General features: G+C 41.5%; 2 protein-coding genes across 2 annotated transcripts in view; one reads left to right on the forward strand and one right to left on the reverse strand.

Annotated features, from left to right (window-relative positions):
* Positions 1–3649: 3649 nt before the first annotated feature.
* Positions 3650–18969, forward strand: ergic1 (endoplasmic reticulum-golgi intermediate compartment 1). The gene is made up of 10 exons (XM_070836763.1): positions 3650–3779; positions 8610–8671; positions 11564–11636; positions 12139–12233; positions 14505–14629; positions 15249–15353; positions 15459–15519; positions 15772–15872; positions 16582–16704; positions 17567–18969. The coding sequence occupies exons 1-10, from the start codon at positions 3760–3762 to the stop codon at positions 17672–17674; spliced, it is 873 nt and encodes a 290-aa protein (XP_070692864.1). The 5' UTR covers positions 3650–3759; the 3' UTR covers positions 17675–18969.
* Positions 18970–19878: 909 nt separating this feature from the next.
* Positions 19879–21661, reverse strand: part of flt4 (fms related receptor tyrosine kinase 4) — a 40879-nt gene continuing 39096 nt past the window's right edge. The window contains exon 30 of the mRNA XM_070836457.1: positions 19879–20446. Within this exon, the coding sequence (XP_070692558.1) occupies positions 20227–20446 (220 nt within the window). The 3' untranslated portion in view covers positions 19879–20226. The remainder of the gene's footprint in view (positions 20447–21661) is intronic.

Genomic DNA, 21661 nt, shown 5'->3' on the forward strand with positions numbered 1-21661 from the left:
GAGGTGTCAATAAAGTTTTCACTGCGTTTCATTCTCTCTTCATTTTTTTTTTTTGTCATTCTTCTTCAATCAATCTCAATAAAGTTTCCCAATTTGAAGTGTTTTCTCAGCATGTCCGCGGATCAGCAAATAAAGGAATTGGCCAAATTTTCCATGATGTTAGGGATTAATTAGATTTCTATTTTGCCTCTTCACCTGAGAGTTTACAAATAACAAGATAATAAGTAAATACCTGCCATGGGGGCCATAAAAGTTTATTCTTTGTTTTTATTGGTCAGAGGTACATAGTGTTCAATGCCCCGAGAGCAAAGGCTAACCATAAAAGTTAATCACTGTATAGAAATCTGAAGTCCAGTAAATTTCCACATGCGGAGAACAAAACAGAGGTCTACCGGGAAGACAACAGCAGATGGAGATCTCTCCACCTGTCAGTTTTGTTTCATTTGCGGCCTGATTGGAACAGAAAGATGACGTGTGTGACACCCCCCCCCTGAAATTAGACTATATTTCAGAAAGCAAACATGACTGCAGTCACTCAGGGAAACCCTTTTCATGTGTCGCTGTGGTCTGCTGACTCACATCAGGCAACACTGCTGTCTCATAATTGTGAAGCATAGCAGTCATTACTGACGGGTTACGGGCATGTATTTTGACAAGAGGGTGTGTTGAAACTGCTCAGCAATGACACACCGATGTTTTGTTGTTGTGAAACTAATGTGTAGACTTGTCAGCAGACTTGAAAACGGGTAGCGTTGTGACATTGACCTCCATTCAAAAATTCATTGAGTTTCAGCTCAAAGGTGCCTCGTTATGAACGGATTATGTTATCCCGTTCCCTTAAACATTTATTTTACTTGTAGTAAAGTCTGAAATATAGTGCTGTATGTGCTAAAAGTTTTATTAGCTGAAAAGATAAGGCCGACACACACAACATGGCCGATGACATCACTCTCACCTCACTGTCACCTGAACTAGTGAGAACTTTCAGCCCGGTGAATCCACATCCATGCTCCTCTGACCCTCTGTTTTGCTCCAAGCAAAGGGGGAATAGATGTGTTATGTGAGAAAGGAAAAGAAACAGGGGGGAGGATGGGGGGGAGGGGAAGCTTGCAGGACAGAAACCTAACCAATCACAACATAGTGCAAAAACTCTCCAGCTAGTTTAACCTCACACTCCTGTGAGATGAGTCAACTTTGAGGCTCATGCCACAAAGCAGGAATGTTACACACCATACAGACGGAGGAGGGTCGTACGGGCTCTGAAAACAGTCTGTACCCAAACATTTTGTCCTCACTGTAAATATGTCCTCCCTCCAGTCGTGATGGAAGTGACTGGCTTAGGTTAGGAAAGAAATGAGCTGCCTGATGAATGGGTGATCGAGGACAGCCAGTACCGAGGAGGCCTTGTGAAGCAATTGTGTATTTCCACAAAGAAGAAAATGTTCACTTTTCGTCATAAGTAACCCCCCTTTCTTTTCATTTATTTACAGCAGCTGCTGGTGTTATCTGTGATATTGGTGCTTTCCCAAATGTCTTACCAACACATAACAGTTCAATTGGCTAAACCCATGTAGGCTATCATATTTTCTCTAAAGCTGTTTGGTGGTGATAACCGGCAGAAGATCGTCTGTGAAACCAAAACTTGCATTTCAGCAGCAAAAAGGGGAAAAAAAAACAACAAAAAAAACAACAACTTTTCTGTGTGTGACGGGATATTGAAATTGAGGCCTGAAAATAGAGCCTGAGTTGTTATGGATTCCCATAATTATGGCCCGTAACCAACTGTAGCTCTCATTCAGAAAGGGAAGTGAAACAGAGGATGACAAAGAGGCATTTCCTGTGGTCCAGCCGCGCTGTCACTTGCTGTCACCGCTGCCTGTTTACTGTCATTGTCACCAGGGGCAACAGCTGAGCCATCAGTGGGAAAATACAGGGCCTATCCTGACTATTTGTGCCTCAACAACAGACACGGTTTTTGAGCAAGAAATGCTGTAATTCATGTATGTTTCAGTGTGGGGGCACCAAGAGAAACATGGGAAAAACCTTAACTGAGGGAGTTTGTGGATTTTTTGGTACGACAGATACAGTTTTCAACCACATTAAAGCATGACATGTTGCTCTCTTTTTCTAGGTTTTGATGGTAATGTAACTAAAAATGTCTTATTCATCATGTAACATTTAGTATTGCTGAAAAAAAAATCCCATTTATTTATAATGTTGAGGCTGAAAGACATTAACTTTCCAACCAATTGTTCATTTTGATGCAATGCACATCTTTACACGTTCTTTCCTGGTTACCTTTTTGCATGTACCAGGTAATCCATGTTGGTGAATTATTTGTAGGCTTTTAATAATGCTTTCAGACTTTTTATGGCAGCCAAGAAGTGTAGTTATTGTGCTCGGGGGGCCAACAAAGGCATTAGATGTCACCACAGGAATTTTTTTAATAAAAAATGAATTTAAGGCAATTTTCCCATGAAGGCAACATGGTTCACGGCCTGCTGTTTGAGGCCATGTAGAAGTCAGATAAACATGCTAATTACTCACTGGCCAAAGTAGGAAATATGGGTGTTTACAAGTCATCTGTCTCCTAAATAATGTAATCTCCTTATTTATCTTGGTCTTATTCCTCACAAGTAATTGATCAAGCTCAAGTTAATCACAAACTGAAAACCGGTCCAGAATACACTGCAGTTACTGAAACTACTGCTAAACCACTGAAATTAGTCAAGAATACATTACTGTGAGCAGTATAGACACTTAATCATTTATTTATAACACTCTAAAACACAATATAACACTGATTAAAGCAGACATGTTGAAGGGTAAATCAAAGTACGTCAACAATATTTCTCATGAACACAAACATATGTTAATGTATTAGTGTACAGTACAGTTTAACCAGCCACAGAGGATAAACACGAGGCGTTACAGTAACAAATACATTTATATAATATATAATAAAAAATAATATCACTTGAGAATGCCCAAGTATGTGCTCACAATTACATTATAGCATGTTGTAAAATGTTTTTGTATATTCATCTGACAAAATGTGTAGTTTTATACTGATGTCTTTTAACATCTGGCCAGTGACACCAGATGTACTGTGCACACATATGAAGAAATAAATGTAAATGTAAAAGTTTTTGATTAAAAGGGTATTCTATAGTGTATTACAGACTGTCCTTATATTCCCTACAATGTATTGATTATCCAGGAAGAGCAGATAGAAAGTAACTAGCTAAATGATAATAATAATACTAATGTATGATTTAGATGATAAGAAACTTCTATGATAAGAAATATATTCATGCAATGAAAAAATATAGTATTGCTCAGGATAGTCACAAAATATTCACAGCACAATCTTTCTGATGAATTTTATGATTTCATGTAGGCTAATTCGGTTAATAAGTAAATAAAAGCTTTTAATCAGTAAAACGACACAAAATTATTCTCTATTATTCTCTCTATTTTCCTATAATTATTATTTCTAGATATCAGGCTTAGTGTGTCTTGGTCTCTTCGCATAAATTGACCCCGGACCTATAACGAAGTAAACACAAACCGATGCACCCGGCGGAAGCAGAATCAGGGCGAACAGGAAGTAGCTCTCAGCCAATCGGCTTTTGCAAAGCGTCCTAAGCTGACGTCAGCCCGGTACCGATGAACAACCGGTAGCGCCGAGGAGAGCCGTATGGTTGCCCGTTGTTTGTGTCTTTGTGCGCTAATCCCCCCGTCAGACTTGCAGACATCATGCCTTTCGATGTGCGGAGGTGAGTACGGGGCTTCTTTCGTCTGGGGGGTCACATGTGACGGGACGGTGGCGGTGCTGTGCAGCTGTGCGGGAGCTCCGGATGAATTAACGGGGGCAAAGCATCGCCTCCTAATGAGCGGGACTAAGTTGTAACAGTGGTGGTTCACATGTGCTATGAATGGGCTGCATTGTGGCAGCGGGCTGGGGAGGTTTTGTTGAGTCGGGGGAGTGATGCTCAGGTATGCTCACACAGTTTTTGTCTGGGCTCCTGCGCATGTGCACTTTCCTCAGCCACCCTGATGTGTGCAAGACCTGATCCTGAGCCCAGTAACACCAGGGTGTAAGTAAGGCTTGGTCAGTTTGGTCATGGACCACGTATTTAACTAAGCGAACCTGGTGGTCTGGTTTAGCCTTATTTACAAATCAAAGCTTTATAATCTCCCAATACACAGGAAGGGTCACCAGTTAGCCCCCCACATACACAGTCAGTGAATAGTCAGAAATGCACCTGACTGCAGGCATCGCAGAACCATTCAACTAATCCTGGGCAACAGAGCTAATAGTCACACCTACTGGGCTGTTGAAACTGTCAACAGAGCACACCCTAATCAAAATGAAGGCCAGGATGTTTGCCCTCAGCTGTGTCGGTCACTTCATAGTCAGGGCAGTGACAGACACTGACTGTCAAAAACAGACTGTTGTCGTAACTTATTCATCTGAAGTTTTTTTTTGTTTCTTTTGCATTTAATCTTTGAGTCTCTATGTCAAAAAGTTGTGAGAAAGTCCCACATCAGGACCTACCAGGACCCCAGGGCACATATTGAGATGTCTTGTTTCGTTTGGCCTTAGCCCAAAGACCTTCAGTTCACAACAATACAAAGAAAATGAATGAGGGGAAAGATGTTGAGTATTTTTTCACTAGTTTTGCTATAAAGAAATGACTAGAATGATTAAAATAGTAGCTGATCATTTATCTGTTAGTTGATTGATGTCGTAGGTCTGTAAGGCAGAGATCTCCTAATCAAAAGAGAACTAAGACATGATAGCGCACTTGAGCTGTCTGTCAAACTTGTCACAGCTGCTCTCGTCTTTCCTCCAGACCACAGCTGTGTTGAAATGACAGAATGACTTAACCGCCAAACAGGATCTGGTGTAACTCTCGTTTGCACCACTGCAGTAGATGACCTGTGTGTGTTTGAGGGCTGGGCGGGACAGTGGGTGTGTCACAGTGTTACCAAGTGGTCACATCCTGCTCAGATGTTTCACTGACTTGATGCCTTGAACACACAAAACCTGAGTTGCAACAGATGGAAATAGCTCAATTGACCAACTAACCAGTTGTTTGTTTGTAGATGTAAATCTCTAAAAACACCTCACAGGTATATAGTTAAACTCTTTAAAGAGGGCTCACTAATTTCCTAAAACAGCTGGGCATTGTAGTTTTTAAGCACATTAATCAAATGAGGGTCATCAACACATTTGTTTGGGACTATTTTCAGTTGCGGATTAATACACATTTGGTGTTCTAGGGAGTATCTATGGCAGTAGAGTTATATATATATATATATATATACACACACATATATCAAGCTTTAGGCACTTGTTGCGGTACTTGTTAGTGAGATCAATTCATTGATGGTGATGGACTGTAATGAATAAAAAGACAAAAATATAGAATCTAACCTCAATGTTAGTTAAAGGCTTTTTCTTGTACAATCAAAAGATCAGAGGTTTGTTTAATTCATAGCATAGTTAGCATTTAGTCTGTCTGAAGGGACTAGCTGATTATTAGTATTAATACCCTAAATTCGTCATTATTACTGTTTTGCTAATGCTGTTTGTTACAGCAGCTCTTCTGAATGAGCGGGTCGTCAACAGAGAGCTTTTATCCCCTTGTTTAATTGACCTCCAGATTATGTCATTTATTGCCCCGTGTTGGCTAAACTGATGAGGTAGTGTGTTTGCTCCTCTGATGATCAGATTGTGGTGACTTAGGGCTTCGGAAAGGATGCTCAGCGTCAGGGTTCAGAGGTCATATTCTATTTGACTTAGAGGTTTCAGTACTCGTCAAAGATGACTAATTAGAAACCTACGTAAAGAAAGATCCATGGCTCATGTGTTGCCGATAACTTGTGATGTGAGATGATCACATGTGAGAAGAAGAACATCAACATATCAGTGATGTGGGTTTACTCAGCAGTACATGACAGGGATGAGGTAGTGACCACTATGACTCAGGGATGAGATATGGTTTATTTAGGTCTCCTCATTGATAAGCAGCCCGGTGCTTTCGTTTCATGGTGTCAACAGAGAGAGACGGTGGTACACCATGTCCTCTGTAATCACGAAACATCTGAGCCCCCTCACAGCAGACTGAGGGACGGAGGGAGACGTGTTGACTGTAATTCAGGAAATTACAAAACATCAGCGATGGGCCGAGAGGGTGACTCTCCAGAGTCAACATTATTATTCATGAATACAAGGTGTTCTGAGCGGAGGAAACTGAGATCTCAGCCAATGTGACAATAAACATACCTGAGTGTATCAAAGGTGTAGCTGCTTATATTTTGAAATTCAATATAAAAAGAATGAAAATGTCACATTTTAAATGAGCTAAAATGAGTTTAGATGATTTTAAATGAAAGAAAAAATAAAGAAGAAAAAGATATACTTCACTGTATGACTTTCAATATTGCACATATTTGTTGAATACTTGATTTTAATTGGTCAATTACGGCAGCCTACGATCTGTTCTCTCTGTTTAACAGAAACATGGTTGATAAATAATTAGCAATAAAGCCATTTCTAAATCAAGATTTTATGTCACATTATTGATATCTATAGTACGAAGCCGTGTAATAAGCGGGATGATGTACTGCGAGCAGTGGCCATTATTGCAAAACGAACCCCGACAGGGTGATGCAGGTCTTGAATCATATTTTGCAATAATGAGCGGCTCGCTGTACGTTTTCCCTTCAGTGCTGACTGCAGCTCAGTCAGTGTCTGTCGCATTAAAGCAGCATCTGTCTGTGAACCAGCAAATAATGGTTTGTGTTTTAGAGTGTTGGCCCATGATGCCACTTTACCACGTGAATGTGAACACTTAGATAAACACAGTGTCATATCATTGTCAAAATAGTGCTGTGATTCTAGTTGTGTCCAGATATATCCAGACGGTCTACTGAGATTCAATCACATCAGTCACATTTTGTTGTATTCAAATAAGCTGCACTGCACATTTTGTGTTTGTTATGAAAGCAATATTCACACACGATACAAATCTACTGACGACTGAATTTGAATCTCATTAGAACGCAAAAAAGAGCTTTTGTATGTATGCGTACCAAAAACGATGTCCAAGAGCATGTGTAGCATATTAAAAAGATTAGATTAACTAAAATAGATGAGAAATTGATACATTAAAATGGTCATTTAAAAGCATACTTGCTTGATATCATATATTAGTTTATGAATATTGATTTGTATTTGTCTCTGGGATACAGATAAACTCTTCCAACAGTATTTTTTTATAGTTGGCATTGGATAATTATGTAACATTTACATCATTTGATTCTTTTCTGGCCACTTTGACCACAAATTTCCATAAGAGCATGGTATTTTCTCTCCACGAGGGAGCATGTGATCCCCGACTGCAAGTCAGGAAGATGGAAATCAACACCATTAGGCTTTCAAGGCTTTCACATGTCAATGGCGTATGTATGCTCCACCTGTCTGGTGGTCTCACCGGAGAGGGCGTGAGGAACAGAGCCACATTAAAGCTCAACATTCAGGAAGTGTGTTACTCTAGAAGTCATTCTCATCCTGATACAGAGCGACCCCTCCCTGAGCTTCCCGCCCAGCCGCTCTCCATGCTGTCTGCCCTATACATCCTGCCGGGCCGGCTATTAGCACACCGCACACTGATCCAATACCAGCGGGGTATGGGTGAGGGAAGTTGTAGATGGACGTGGATCAGAGGGAAGCTGGCCGAGGTGTTCAACATCTAGGGGTCCTTGTGCATTTGATAAAAAACAAAGGAGCAAAAGCAGGAGCTGCAGGCAAAACAAGAGCAGCAGCGGCGGGGTCGGGCCCGGACAGGAAGCCCCCCCCCCACTTCCTCCCCCGCCCTGCATTGCATCAGCTGTGATCATTTCACTGGCAGGTCTCGGTGGAAGAAATGTGAACAGATGTGAGTGTTTTGGACGGTGATGGGGAAGGAGATGAGAAGGGGGGGGGTGAGGGGGGAGTGGGTGGGGTTTGCGAAGTCAGCGGTGGAGTTTGGGGTCGAAAAATGTTTCACTGCCCAAAAAGGACATGCGCAAGAACACATGAACCTAAATAGTTTTGGTGTTGAGCAGCAGATTTTCTTCCCCCTTTCTCAGCTCCCCAAATAGGCCACAACTGTATTTCACAAGAGGAGTGTTGACTGTGTCAGGTGGTAAAGGTCCTCCTCCGCCTCTGATTCACTGCTTTACGCACAATCCTCTTTTTTTGTCCTAAAAATTGTCCAGGTTGATATTAACATGTTAAGCTGATGATTTAGATGAGAATAAATCCACATTGAATCCTTCACAGCTGGTATTCAGTTTATATTCCAGCGTGTCTCTTTTCAGTGTGTGTGTGAGTGTGTGTGTGTGTGTGTGTTATGGTTGGCTGTCTGGGCCTGTTTTGTGTAATGGCGGTGGTCCAGAGCTAACATTCCACCTCTCTTCTGTAATATTGCACAGCCTTATGGGTACAGAATGTGCTTCTTTTCTCAGCACGTAGTATTAACATTTACTTTTTTTTTTTTTCTCACTTCCCTTTCCCTTTTTTTGGTTTTCCTTTTCTTCCTCTTCTCTCTCCTCAGATTGGATATCTACAGGAAAGTGCCAAAAGATCTCACCCAGCCCACATACACAGGAGCCTTCAGTGAGTAGTGCTTCACACACAACAGGCCAACAACTATGAGCTTGTCCACATATGTATAAAATTGTATAAAATTACGTTTGTTGCAAATTATTTGGTACAATTACGCACTTTTATATACTTTTTAAAAACTTTTTTTACTTCCTGTTAATTTAATACTGTTTTTTTTGCTGGAAATTAGTGGAAAAGATTGATACCACTCTCATGCTAATACATAAAATATCAAACTAGCGGCAGTGGATTATTAGTTTATCTTAACCCGAAGACTATGATAACGATGGCTCACAAATTAACACCAAACCAAAATGTAGAATTGAAAAGCCTCCACTGTCAAAAACAGTAGTTTTACATAGGAGTTGCTGGCCCACCGCTGGATCGATCACTTAGTTTGTTTGTATTTGTATTTTGTTCGAACCCAAAATGTGTAAAAATATCTCCCAGGTTTTAAAATACCGAAGTTATCCTTCAATGTTTCAATAGGTGTTTTGTGTTTTTTTTCTTCAATGTGAAAAAAACTAGACTTTTATCCAAATAAAACCCTTTTTGTTTGTTTTTTCCTCACGTCCTCAGTGTTTTTGCTGTCTATACTGTCAGCTCTTAAAAGGTCATATTTAGCATACCTGTGGAGTTTTACATGCAGGCTTTTCATTGGAAGGTAAATGGAAAGTGGTACTAGGCACCAGTGCTTAGGGAGGTGGATGCATTGAACAGTTTAGGAAGGGAATGAGTTGACAGCTGTAATTCAAGTATCTGCCTGCCCCAGCAGAGAAGTACGTCCTGACGGAGTCATTCAGCACGGGGCAGTACCTGTTTTAGCACAGCTAGTATGGTAGGAATGTTAATGAGCGTGCTCTTTCATCGCCAAAGGCACCTGAGAAGTCATCAGTGGAAATCTGTAGTTTTTCCTGTCGGGTCATGTGTCTTCCTGCTTGTCATCAATAAGTCACTGTGTAATCAGGGATTGGATTGATTAATCACCGCTTGATAGAATACAAATGACATCATGACACATTTTTGGCTCCTCAGTCATTTTCTAGTATTGGTTATTCATTGGTGAGCGCTGGGTAGAGCAAAATATCACCAGCAGCACTCCCATTGAATATTGAGCAGTTTTAAACAGATTATACAAAAAACCTTCCTGGACGACAAGGAAAAGAATGAATTTGCTAAAGATACACGCGCAGTTTCCGCCCATAAGGAAACGGATGGAAGTTCTTCCTGTACACAGTCGACACCCTTCCTGTCTCCATCCACTGTCTAGGAGTGAGGGCATTGGGTTGATTTGGATATTAGAAAACTGTTATTGCTTCACCCACAGCAGGTTAACTCACATTGTGTGGTTCAGAGGCAACCAGAAACAGGCTCCCCCTCTTCACAAAAGGCCAAATATTTGACCCCCTCTGCTTTTGTTATTCTGTTTTTGGGCCACATTCCTTTTTGAGTTTGAATTAAAAAAAAAAAAAAAGTTTTTTACCGTGAACAGTACCTCTGTTTTGGGCACAGCAGTTTCCGGAGCTGTTTTAGCTTTGGACATAATGTATCAATGAGCTGTTTGACTGATTTTCTGTCATGATATTTGTTTGGCCCGCCTGTGCTAATAGAAAGTTCTCATTTGTCCGTGCCGTTGGGGGGGAAAATGAGCCTTGGGCGCTACAAAAATAAATGGCACATCTGATTACAGAAATGCAGGGCTAGTTTCGGATGTCACGGACTGATTCATTCAGTTATTCAATCTCATTCTTTGTGTCACAACTCTGAGAAGAAAGCTTCCTCTCTGTTAGAATGAAGCAAACTTCATCCCATGTGTGAGCACTGGGAAGGATGAGCTCAGGTTTATATAAAAACCACTTGTGAAGTCTTTGTAAATCATTGAGCTTGTCAGTATTTCCATTGCGGAGCTGTTGAAGTTTAAATCACTGGCAGCCCATTACTCGGATCTTCAGTAAATCCCCTTCCAGTGTTGTGCTCTTTGAAGCCTGGGAAGAATTACTGTACAAATCACTTGATGAACCTGAATTGGTGACCTATGTGTCATAGCGACACTCCCTGTTGTTTGTTGGTTAAACATTACCTTATGTAAAGCCTCCACCAGCCGCTGGTTTGGCCCCGATGCCCGGCCAGCCACAAGGTCATGTGACTGTGTGATCCTAGGAGACAGTTGCCACGTAAACACGCCTCACCTGCTGAGTGAGAGCTTTCTGACCGAGGCTCTCGCCATACCGGATAGACCACAGTTGCGCAGGCACAGATCAGTTCCTTCCATATTTATCTTCGTAAACTCATGACGGCTTTTTATATGACCCTTTGGCTGATTAGTTTGACACATGAAATGAAACAGACAGCCCGACTGCTTCTCCTTTTAAGCCCAGACTTTATTTTGGCTCAGACTGAACAAAAAAATACTCATTATTTAAGTTTAATATTACCAATGTAGTTTCTGTGTAGCTTTTAGAGGAATCCATGAAGCTTCTTTGTAGAAGCCATTTTTGGTGTGGGTGATTGTCACTGTGTGAGTTTGTCTAAAGAAACCTAAAATGAGCTGTTTGTAGGACTTGCGTAGCATGAGCTCACCTCTCTCAAAGCAGATATGCTGTAATGGCTGCCTGCTGTGCTGGTATTTAATGTGTAATTAGTGTAGGAGGGTCTTTAAAACCCTGCGTAATGGCAGGCTTAACACCATCAGTAAAACAGCTATTTAGGGAACATTCTTTTTTATGGTCGCTGTGATTTCATTAATGTCAATATCTTAGGTCAGCCTTTCCTTAGGGCTGGAACAGCCCAGCTCATTACGTTTTCATCATCCCTTGAAATGCTCGCGTAATTTGAGATTAATGTGAAAGATCAACAAAGTTTAAACAAGGTTTTTATTCTGACTTTCTTCCTCTCTGCCCACAGTTTCCATTCTCTGCTGCGTCTTTATACTTTTCCTGTTCCTGTCGGAGCTGACAGGATTCATAGCCACTGAAATGTAGGTATCGCAGCATCATATCTCAGAATGCCTGTATGTCTTGTAATATCCTGTAGCTGAAATGCACTAATCTAGAGAGAGCTCCTTTGTTGCCACACAGACAGACAGAACCTGCTGTCTGAAATGTACAAGACAGGGACTTAATCATGAATGCCAGTGCCCCCATTATGATGTATTCCGTTGTAACCAATGAATGGAGTCCGTTTTCTCACAGGAAATTGGCTTTTGTGCATGCGTCAGCCTCTTGGCGACGTGTAATAAGGGATGACTTGGGGAGGATGTGACAGGAAGGAAATTACACTGACAGAGATACACAAATGCTCTGTCCTTGCAATTTGCAGAAGATGAATCCCCGATTGTTAAAGTGATGTGCAAAGGACATGTTGTGAGGAGGAGAAAATAGTGTCCCTTTTTTTCTTATCATTTAAATTGACATTTCCTCTCATTGAAAAGTTTGGGTTTTGGCTTTTCTAACCATTTTTCTCTTGTGTGTCCATCACAGTGTAAATGAACTGTATGTGGATGATCCTGATAAAGACAGTGGTGGGAAGATAGAAGTGAGTTTAAACATCAGTTTGCCAAACTTACACTGTGATTGTGAGTATATACATAATATATACACATATACAACTCTCAACTTCTTTGCATTACACTTCCTGTTTGTATGTTTTCTTTTTCACATGGTTTATGGCCTCCTTTTTACAATTTGTCCCCCCCCCCCCCCTTATCAGACAGTATTCTGCGAGGCCATATCATTTAACACGCCCCATTGGCAAAAGATAAATGAAGCCCTAGATAAAGAACTAGGCTCAAAACTATATAATGGTTTGTTTACCCGGCTGTGTTGTGGCGCGCTCCTAGATAACACTAGATTTTAGCCCGGCCTCTGCCCCGTGTTGCCTCTGTTTGATCTCGTGCTGCCACACCGTCGCAATCTGGGTTTGACATAAAGTTGCCTCCACTGGCTCATCTGCTGTACTTTGGTGTCAGAGAAGTGGGCAGGCCCGTCGAAGCTTGCCAAGACGGAGAGTCACTGGTTATTTGCTCCTCATGACTCCCGTCAGAAACTATGCCCTATGACAAATCACACACACACACACACCCCGCATCCCTGCACACACTGGCAGGGCTTGGGCAGCACAGAAAACTATTCATTTGATTCAAGCGATATCCAAAAATGGCAAAGCTAATAAATGCTTGTGTGAAAAATAAAGTCCAGATTTTAGCGAGAGAGGCTTTGGCATGCAGGCGCGCAGCTGCTGGCCATGTGTTTAGACGAGCTCACTCATGGCATGCCTAAACAAAGGCCCGTCCCCCGCAGTTTCCAATTAAAGCTCTTGATGATTGTATGTATGGTGGTTTTGTTTATTTGCAGAATTTAAACTTTTTTTTTTTTATTTTGGTACAGAAATGTGGGGCCCTCTTAAATACCAGCTCAAACACGTTGGTCTAACCACACTGCTGCAGCTGCATGTAATGAGTAGAAATGTTCCTCAGCCGCCCTCGCAGCTAGTTAATATTGTACATCAGTTTATTTTCCGGGCCTCCAAACAGGTTGTCGTCTATTACAGATTTACTTGGAGGGAGCAATCACTTCATCATGGAAAAGCTAGCATTTCCATCTCTTTTTACTATTTATCTGCTCTGCTGCGATGTTCCACAGCTAAACATCACGTCTCCCTCCGCTGACCTTCAAGGGTTGCCAGGTCTTGGTTTGTGATTTCATGGAAAAGCAGAACCGCGCGCAATAACCTTATAATAATCCCCCCCACCCCACCCACCCCACCCCAGATGCCACATTACATGAACACACTTCCATTCCTAAGTGTCTTAAAAAGGAGAAAGAACCTGCTCCGACACACTCACAGCGGCAGACTTATCTTATATTTGTGCAGTGTATTTGGAGATCTGGACAGACGTCGGGGTCGCACTTGTCTTGAATGTCAAAGGTCAGACCGACGGCATGTGGAGGTTTTAGCACAGACCCAGCAGACTTCCCTCTCCGGCCAACACACAGCACAGACAGGCTCTGAAAATAGGCCACTGCCAGTGTGCCAACACACAGCAGCCTGCCGGGGGGGGGGGGGGGGGGGGGGGGGTCAGTACAGTCTAGATGGAAAATCACAGAGAGCGGGTGACGGGCAGGATAGGTGGTCTGTTTGGACTTTGTGTGTTTACTCTGTGGATCTCACTCTACAGAGATATTCAGCATTTCTGTCATTCTTCTTCTTCTCTGTCATTGTTCATGAAAAATGTTTTGGTACTTTACTGTAAAACAAGATAGAGCCGCAGCCGCAGTCTTCTTTTCTGATCAACCAATTGATTATTTTCTATAAAGAATCCAGAAAATCAAGATGTTTTCTATTTGTAATGATTAATTTATTCGAGATGTTGTTGCTGTGAGAGCACTTACAGTGTGACTTCAGTCTTTACTAGAGAAAAGCAAGAAATGTTTGATATAAAGCATTTAAACATTCAATTAAGTCAATTAAACATTTAAGGAAAGCTTTCAAACATTTCCAGCTTCTCAAATGTAACTTTTTGAAAGAAAACCCTGAACATTTCTGTGTATTATCTTTTATGAACCAGATATGTTGGGTTTTAAATTCTTAATTGTTGTTAATTCACTGTTTGCTGACATTTTTTGTAGAGCAAACTAACCTACTATCCCCTGCTATTATTCAAGAGGTTAATCGATCATCAAAATAGTTTTTGATTGATTTCTTTTGTTCAGCTAATTGGTTAATCTTCCAATGTTCTCAGCACTAAAAACAGCTAAAGTATTGTACGGTTATTTGGTTCATATTCTTTCTTGTTCGTTATGTAATTGAATTCTCTCCCATGTCTCTTTGTGGTTTTTTCTTCCAGTGGTGGGTTTGGACATCCAGGATGAGATGGGCCGCCACGAGGTGGGTCACATAGACAACTCAATGAAGGTTCCTCTCAACCAGGGTGATGGTTGTCGCTTTGAGGGGGAGTTCACCATCAACAAAGTAAGGCCCCATCACACAGTAGAGAGTAGGAGAACACACACACACACACACACACACACACACAGTATATGAATGACTTGTCTTATCATGTGGCTGATTCCCCTCAGAGGAAGGAGAAAGTCTGCTTTTTTTCCGCACACAGGAATTACATCATGACGGATCGGATAAGAGAGCTGGTATTTTGTGGGACATGAGCTTTTGGATTATATGTTGTTTATTTTTCTTGGACTTGGAGTTAAATGTGGAGTGAGACAAATGAGGCTGGCCTACTTCCTCCCCCAGTCTAAATTGAGTTACGTTAAATGGAAGAGCGCCGGGATCGGCTTCAGTTACATCTGACAGCATAGTCTGAGTCCTGGGAAGCCCTGTTTGTCCTACCACCGTGCCGTGCGTCAGTCTTTCCAGTGAATTTAAAATGATTAACCCAGCAGTTGTACATTTAACACCCTTGCTTGCGGAATAGTTAGATTTGTCTGCCCAAGGGCCATTTAGTTTCCAGCCAACTGTGAGTGTATTCAGACCTGGTCATTTGTTAACTAAATGTGTTGCAGGTGCTCATGGTGTCACACACACACAGACTTACCTTGTGCTCTATGTGTGTGTGTGTGTGTGTCTTCAGGTACCAGGAAACTTCCACGTGTCCACACACAGCGCTACAGCGCAGCCCCAAAGCCCTGACATGACCCACACCATCCACAAGCTGGCCTTTGGAGAGAAGCTGCAGGTTTGCGGACGCACAATGAAACACTAAAAAAAAAAAATGGAGGCAGCTGCAGATCTGCAGTATCAAAGCTAAACACAGAGCTCTTTTCTCTCTTTTGGCACGCAGGTACAAAAAGTACAAGGGGCCTTCAATGCGTTAGGAGGAGCCGACAGGCTGTCGTCTAATCGTACGTATGCACGCTGCACATGCACGCACCATAACCGCTATGTGGCGTTTATGTAAGGCTGCTCGCTGACATAAGATGGTCCAATGACATGAGACACCTAGTGGACAACTATCGAATCCAAACTGAGAGGAAACTTGAATCACACAGCTGACACTGGGCTCTGGCCTGTGGCTGTGTCATTAACAAAACTACGTCCTTTTTTGGACACTGAAGATGCAATTTTTGATTTGAATAACTGTGTTTCTCTTGCAGCTCTGGCCTCGCATGACTACATACTGAAGATTGTTCCAACAGTGTACGAAGACCTATCAGGAAGACAGAGGTTCTCCTACCAGTACACGGTAGCCAACAAGGTGCCGTATTCCAGCTATTATCCCTCTTTTCCTTTCCTTCTCTACTGTTAGATCATACCTCTGTGTCGTATGTTTGCGCTTGTCATGGCAGCAGCGTGACCATCCTGACATATGGCCAGAGCATGTATCGCCGTGTTAACTTGTGCACTCACCTGGAAATGAAAGCTCACCCCTAGTGACTGGAAAGGCTCCCTGGATGTCAACAAACCATAAACACGCTTCCTAGAACCGTGCAGACTGACAGCTGAGTTTGGAGTTTGGAGTAATAACAGCGCAAGAGGAGGCCTGCGCAAAATATTCTGAAATGTCATTGCCAAAGCATAAATAAAGGTCCAGTGGAGGAACTCATCAGTGCCTGGAGTGCAGCAACTGTCAAATTTATGCACAGAATTAAGAATGGATGAATGTGATTTACAGAAACTCACTGATATCCATGTCATCGCACAACAACAACTCACAACACATCGAAGCCCCCTCCCACTTACTTCATCAGTTGTATTCAGCCAAGATTCATATCCGATGAATCATTTGTGACTTTTGAGTGACTTTATCTGAAACCAATTGCGCAATGACTCATAAACACTCCTCAAGAGATAAGAGATAAGAAATCACAGACCGCTTCAGTGTTGATTAAATGAATTTCTCTCACCAAGCGCAACACCAACACTCATTAGAATTTGTAACGCGCTCTCTTTTTCCCACCACACAGGAATACGTCGCATACAGCCACACGGGCAGGATCATCCCGGCCATCTGGTTCCGATACGACCTCAGTCCAATCACAGTCAAGTACACAGAGAGGAGACAGCCCCTGTACCGCTTCATCACAACAGTGAGTGAGCTCTCCTCTGGACTTTGTCAGAACAAGCATTCTTTGGCCAGAAGTCTCACAATAAAGTCAATTACTTTAATTCATCATCTTTTAATGGTGTCAAATACAATAAAATTGTAATTTTTGGCTTTTTAACATAATCTGCAAACTGCAATAGCACTTCTTGCCACTTAGAGGCAGTGGAAACAAACTGTGAACACATTTCTGTAGCTAATACAGGTCTTATATAAAACCTAACTCTTTTTTTAAAAAGAAGTCAAAATGGACACAGTATATAAACCATGTAGGGACACCTACTGTAGCTTTTCACTTCTCACCTTTAATGTCATGATTTTAGGGTTTATTTTCTTTATTGAATACATAAGATATCTGGAAGTTTTAAAGGTAAAAGAAATAGTTGAACATTTACACTTCATACACTTATTTTGCTCCTCTCTGAGGTAAAAACAACAACAATTTCTTTTACTTCCTGACTTCCCTTTTCTCTCTCTCTGCATCCACTTCCCCACCCAACCCTCCGGTGAAGCCTGTACCACCTCATCAGGAAAGTTTCCTGCTGACTGATGATGCAGTCAGGATTGCATTAGCTGCCTGGCTGATGAGCTACACTATTATTTGCCTTTTGTGTTGTTTAGGTTTATCATGACTTAAGGCATGACTGTGCTTATGGTGTGATTATGAGTCATGGCTGAAGATCGTGAGTCAAGCTGCAGCAAGGCTCTTTGCTGGACTCCAGCACACACTGATGCGTCAGTGTAATGTGTTGTTATCATTAAACAAGATTTAATTCAGAGGATATTGAACCATTTATAGACAATGTTTTTTCCAAATGGTGAGGCTGACGGTGACTTGTTTTCTACAGATCTGTGCCATCGTCGGCGGGACGTTCACAGTCGCGGGAATCATCGACTCCTGTATATTCACTGCTTCAGAGGCTTGGAAGAAGATCCAGATAGGAAAAATGTCATGAGGACTGCTCCCCGCCCCTTCTCACATCTTATTTATAAGTGCAAGTTGCTAGCGTGGTAGCTAAATCGACTCCTGCTCGAACCAACTTCCTTTTGGAGATCGTATCACCTTGACCGACCAAGTGGCTCCGGCACTCGATCTAACTACCAGGCTACGCGGCTGCGTCTCAGTTACTTAAGGTCCTGTCAGGCTCCGTCTGCTCTGATGACGTGTGGACGCTGACTATCACATGTCCGCTTCCTCCGTCTTCAGTGTCAGGAGAGGAGCAGAGAGGCGAGGAGAGGAGATGGAAGCTCTTTTGTTACTGTGTCAGGGTTCAAACAGTTTGGGTTTTTGAAGGCTCTTTTTTTTTTTTTTTTTCAAATAATGAAGTTATAGTTGAAGTCGATTTTGTGCTAATTTTCATTTTGCTTTAAATTTCACACAAATCTCCACATACATTTAATCATAGGAAAGAATTGTTGATTTACAAATAAAAAGACATAACTCTGTTTAAATGAATTTAGAATAGGAGAAATTCAGGCACATGCATTGTTCCACCAGAGTAACCGTGCTGTCTGGTTCCCCATTACTGCCAAAGGTAATGATTCCTGAGCCTGTGCTGTAGCAAAAAAAAAAGTTTTTCACGAATTCACACTGTCCTTAAAACTACATTTTATATCATACCACATTATTTCTTCCCGCCCATCCATTTCACCTCCGGTATTCAGACTTTGTGCCTTTAGGTTTATTGATCTGTCCTACATTTGTTTGTTTCAGTGGCTGCCACTGAAATCATTTCACAGGTTCATACATGTTACAACTTAACAGCTTCTGTGTAGATTACATTTTTAGAAATCTTTTTCAATCCAGCGATCATTGTTTACCTTTCAGTCCATTTATACCAAATATTTCATCAACTCTGTCAAAGGTCCTAGTTTTCACTTCCTCTGTCATTTCAGTTATTGCAAACACGTAGTGAATGTCTTGTTTTTTTGCAAAGAAAAATTGATTTAGTTAGTTTATTTTTTTAAATTGTTTTAAATGTGGTATGTGTTATTGTTTACCATGAAGTTGTAATTTGTAAAGAAGATTAGTTTTTGTAAGAAGAGAACTTGTAGGCCAAGATTTTTTTTTCCCTCTTTGGTCATTTTTTCCTCCCTTTTTATACTGTTGTATGAAAGACCTCTCTGGTCATGGACGGTGATCACAAGTCCTCAGAACCGGTCTTTCCACTGTAAAGGTCACCCATTTCCTGTTCCGTCTCAAATTACTCTGTAACGCTATGCGTTCCTCAAGTAAAGGTACCATAGAAATCACTGTTGCACGTTTCATGTCTTCAGGTTTCCACAAGCCAGATGCCATTCAGTTTGTGGTTGCACTTCATTTTAACTTGGTGTTAATTCCTTATTTGTTATCCATTCTCTTTATGTTAGGATAGATGTCAAAGGAAATACTCGTCTACTAAATTGAGGTTTAACAGAAAAGGATATCATATCTCTAGACTAAAAAGGGGAAAGAAATAATAAAACCTAAAGTAGTGAAGTTATTGAGAAATGAAGTAATGGTTTAAAAGACAAGTATTTCAATTTAAAGATGTCTGCTTGAGCCCTGTTTCACCTGAACCCGAATGTATCCAGGTTACCTTAACAATATTAATCATAGAGACCGAAAATGAAACCTTTGCACCTCTAATTTCGTAACATTAACTAAACTCTTGTGGCTCGAGTCGTTTGTTTGTGTTTCTAGTGGACTTTGTGCCCTGGACGCTGCTCGTTTCCCTCAGCTGGCAGCCAGAGTCAACACCCTGCAGGCTGTCATCTGTGATGTTAACATGTAAGAGGGTGTTAAGCTGTCAAGGCTATCATCATGCTTACGTCCAGCCCTGATAATAGGTGCTTAGGGTGACTCATCTCTTTTTTTTTTTCGCCCTACATCCCTCTATTTACCTCCGTCACTTTTTTCCCTTGTTCACGGCGTCGTGTATCCAAGCGTCTCCATCTCCACTAAATGACACAGATCCACAAATATCTGCTCGTTTCATTGATTGGTCCATTACATGGATGATCACACACACACACACCTTGTGGCTGTAATTTCTCACAGTATGACAAATGCAAATTTGCACTTAAGACATATATTTCACTGGACTACTGACGGCTCACAGATCATAATAATCATAGAGAGAAGAGCGAGAAGAAGATAAATTTCTTTATTTCCCCCAATATGTTTTTTACAAATAAAGGAAGAATACTCTGTATGCAAAAGATAAAAATATAAATGTGTGACTAGAAAATACTTTTGGTTTCTTTTTGTCATAATGCTGCCACCCAGTGGCTTATTAGAGGAACGTAAGGCACATATAGCTCAGTCTGTTGAGAAGTAGCAGCCCGAGAGGAGAGAGGAAGGATATTGAGATGAGTAGAGGTCAGCTCTGGTAATGAGGATCTATAACCTGATCTACATTAATAAATGACTAGTTACATATCATCCTACAGCCTACACACGTCCATCGCCCTGAGCTGTCCACTTTTTGAACCCTCTCTGTTCTCTCGGGCTGCATCTTTGGTAAGATTACACATTGGAGGAGGCCAGGCAGGGGGCGTCGGGCGAGGAGAAGAAGTCGCAGAAGCCCTCCTCGGACAGGTGCCCGTATTCGTTGTTGTAGAAGGTCTGTCCTGAAAGCTGGCTGAAGAAGTTGGGATGGTGCCTGGAGCCGCCTGCCCCACTGCTTCGACCCAGGGAACCATGGGAGGCTGTCAGAGGCTCTGTGCTGCTGCTGCTGCCCATACGACTGAGACAGAACACCAAAAAAAAGTTGTAAGAATTAATGTCAAGTACTGATAATTAGGATTTACAGAGATGTCTGCAGGTATGAGTTCATAAACTCACTGCAAGCCCCAAAACCAACAGTGAATCCATCAAATTAATCTGGTCTGTGTGAGCCTGAGAGAGACACAGAGCTCCACTGTTGTCCAAAAACTATTCAAACACACTGATGATGTTTCTTCATAACATGAATATGGGTACTGTAGTTCATTTTAAGTGAATCCCACAAACTGCCCCGATGCTGTAAATACTCACTAGAGCACCGAATCCACAGCTGAAAATAGTCCCCATCATTTACACAACATTTGCTCCTGTGGAGAGACTTTGCTGGAGGCTACAGTTCCCAGCTGAACTGTATATCTGTGATTCAGTTTTAAAGATTTATGTCTTCAGTAGATACCCCTGGGTTTGGGGCTGAGTGCAACAAGAGTCAGACTGAAACAATGTTGGTTTTGATCTTTTTGTGGGTATCGCTAGCAAACTAAAGAGTAGAAGGTATTAATCAGATTCCTTTTGAAATATTTTAAGTTCAGTTCAGACAGGTTTCCAAAGTTGGTTAGCTCCAGGTGTTTTGGACAGAACATTATATCACTGGTCACGACAAACTAGTATGCATTTTCAGAATTAATGTGAAAATGCAGAACAGCAGATGTTTACAGTTTGCCAATTCCAGATGCTGCTGCCTTTTCATTTCATGCCTTTGCATTTCTTTCATTTGCATATATCTTTTAGTCTAACTTGTCCATTTGGCTCTAGATTTTCCTACCCATATGTTCCCCCTGATGAACGTCCATGTTTCAATGGTGGTTGGCTATTTTATATTTTATCATGTACATTGCAACTTTAGATTTCACAATTAAAATCAGCTTAAAACATATTCTTTTGGCCTTTGCATGCATGCATACATCACCATGTAAAATATATGTGTTTTGTAAAAATGATGTGTGGGTTTCTGACTATTGCTGCTCTCTGAGAATACATGTGATCATTCATGTGATCACTTGGGAGCTGTTCTTAAAGGTTCCTCCTACACACTCTGTAACTATGAGTCAGCTGCTTGATAAATGCATTTCATTCTTTACTTTTAGTGATGACCTTACTCTGCTAACTTGGCTATTAGTTTTTTCCTTTGACAACTAAATGCCTCTGACTAACGCTTCCCCGTGCTCAAGTCGAGGCT

This window comes from Pempheris klunzingeri, chromosome 9 (genome assembly GCF_042242105.1).
Source record: "Pempheris klunzingeri isolate RE-2024b chromosome 9, fPemKlu1.hap1, whole genome shotgun sequence".
NCBI classification, from domain to species: Eukaryota; Metazoa; Chordata; class Actinopteri; order Acropomatiformes; family Pempheridae; genus Pempheris; species Pempheris klunzingeri.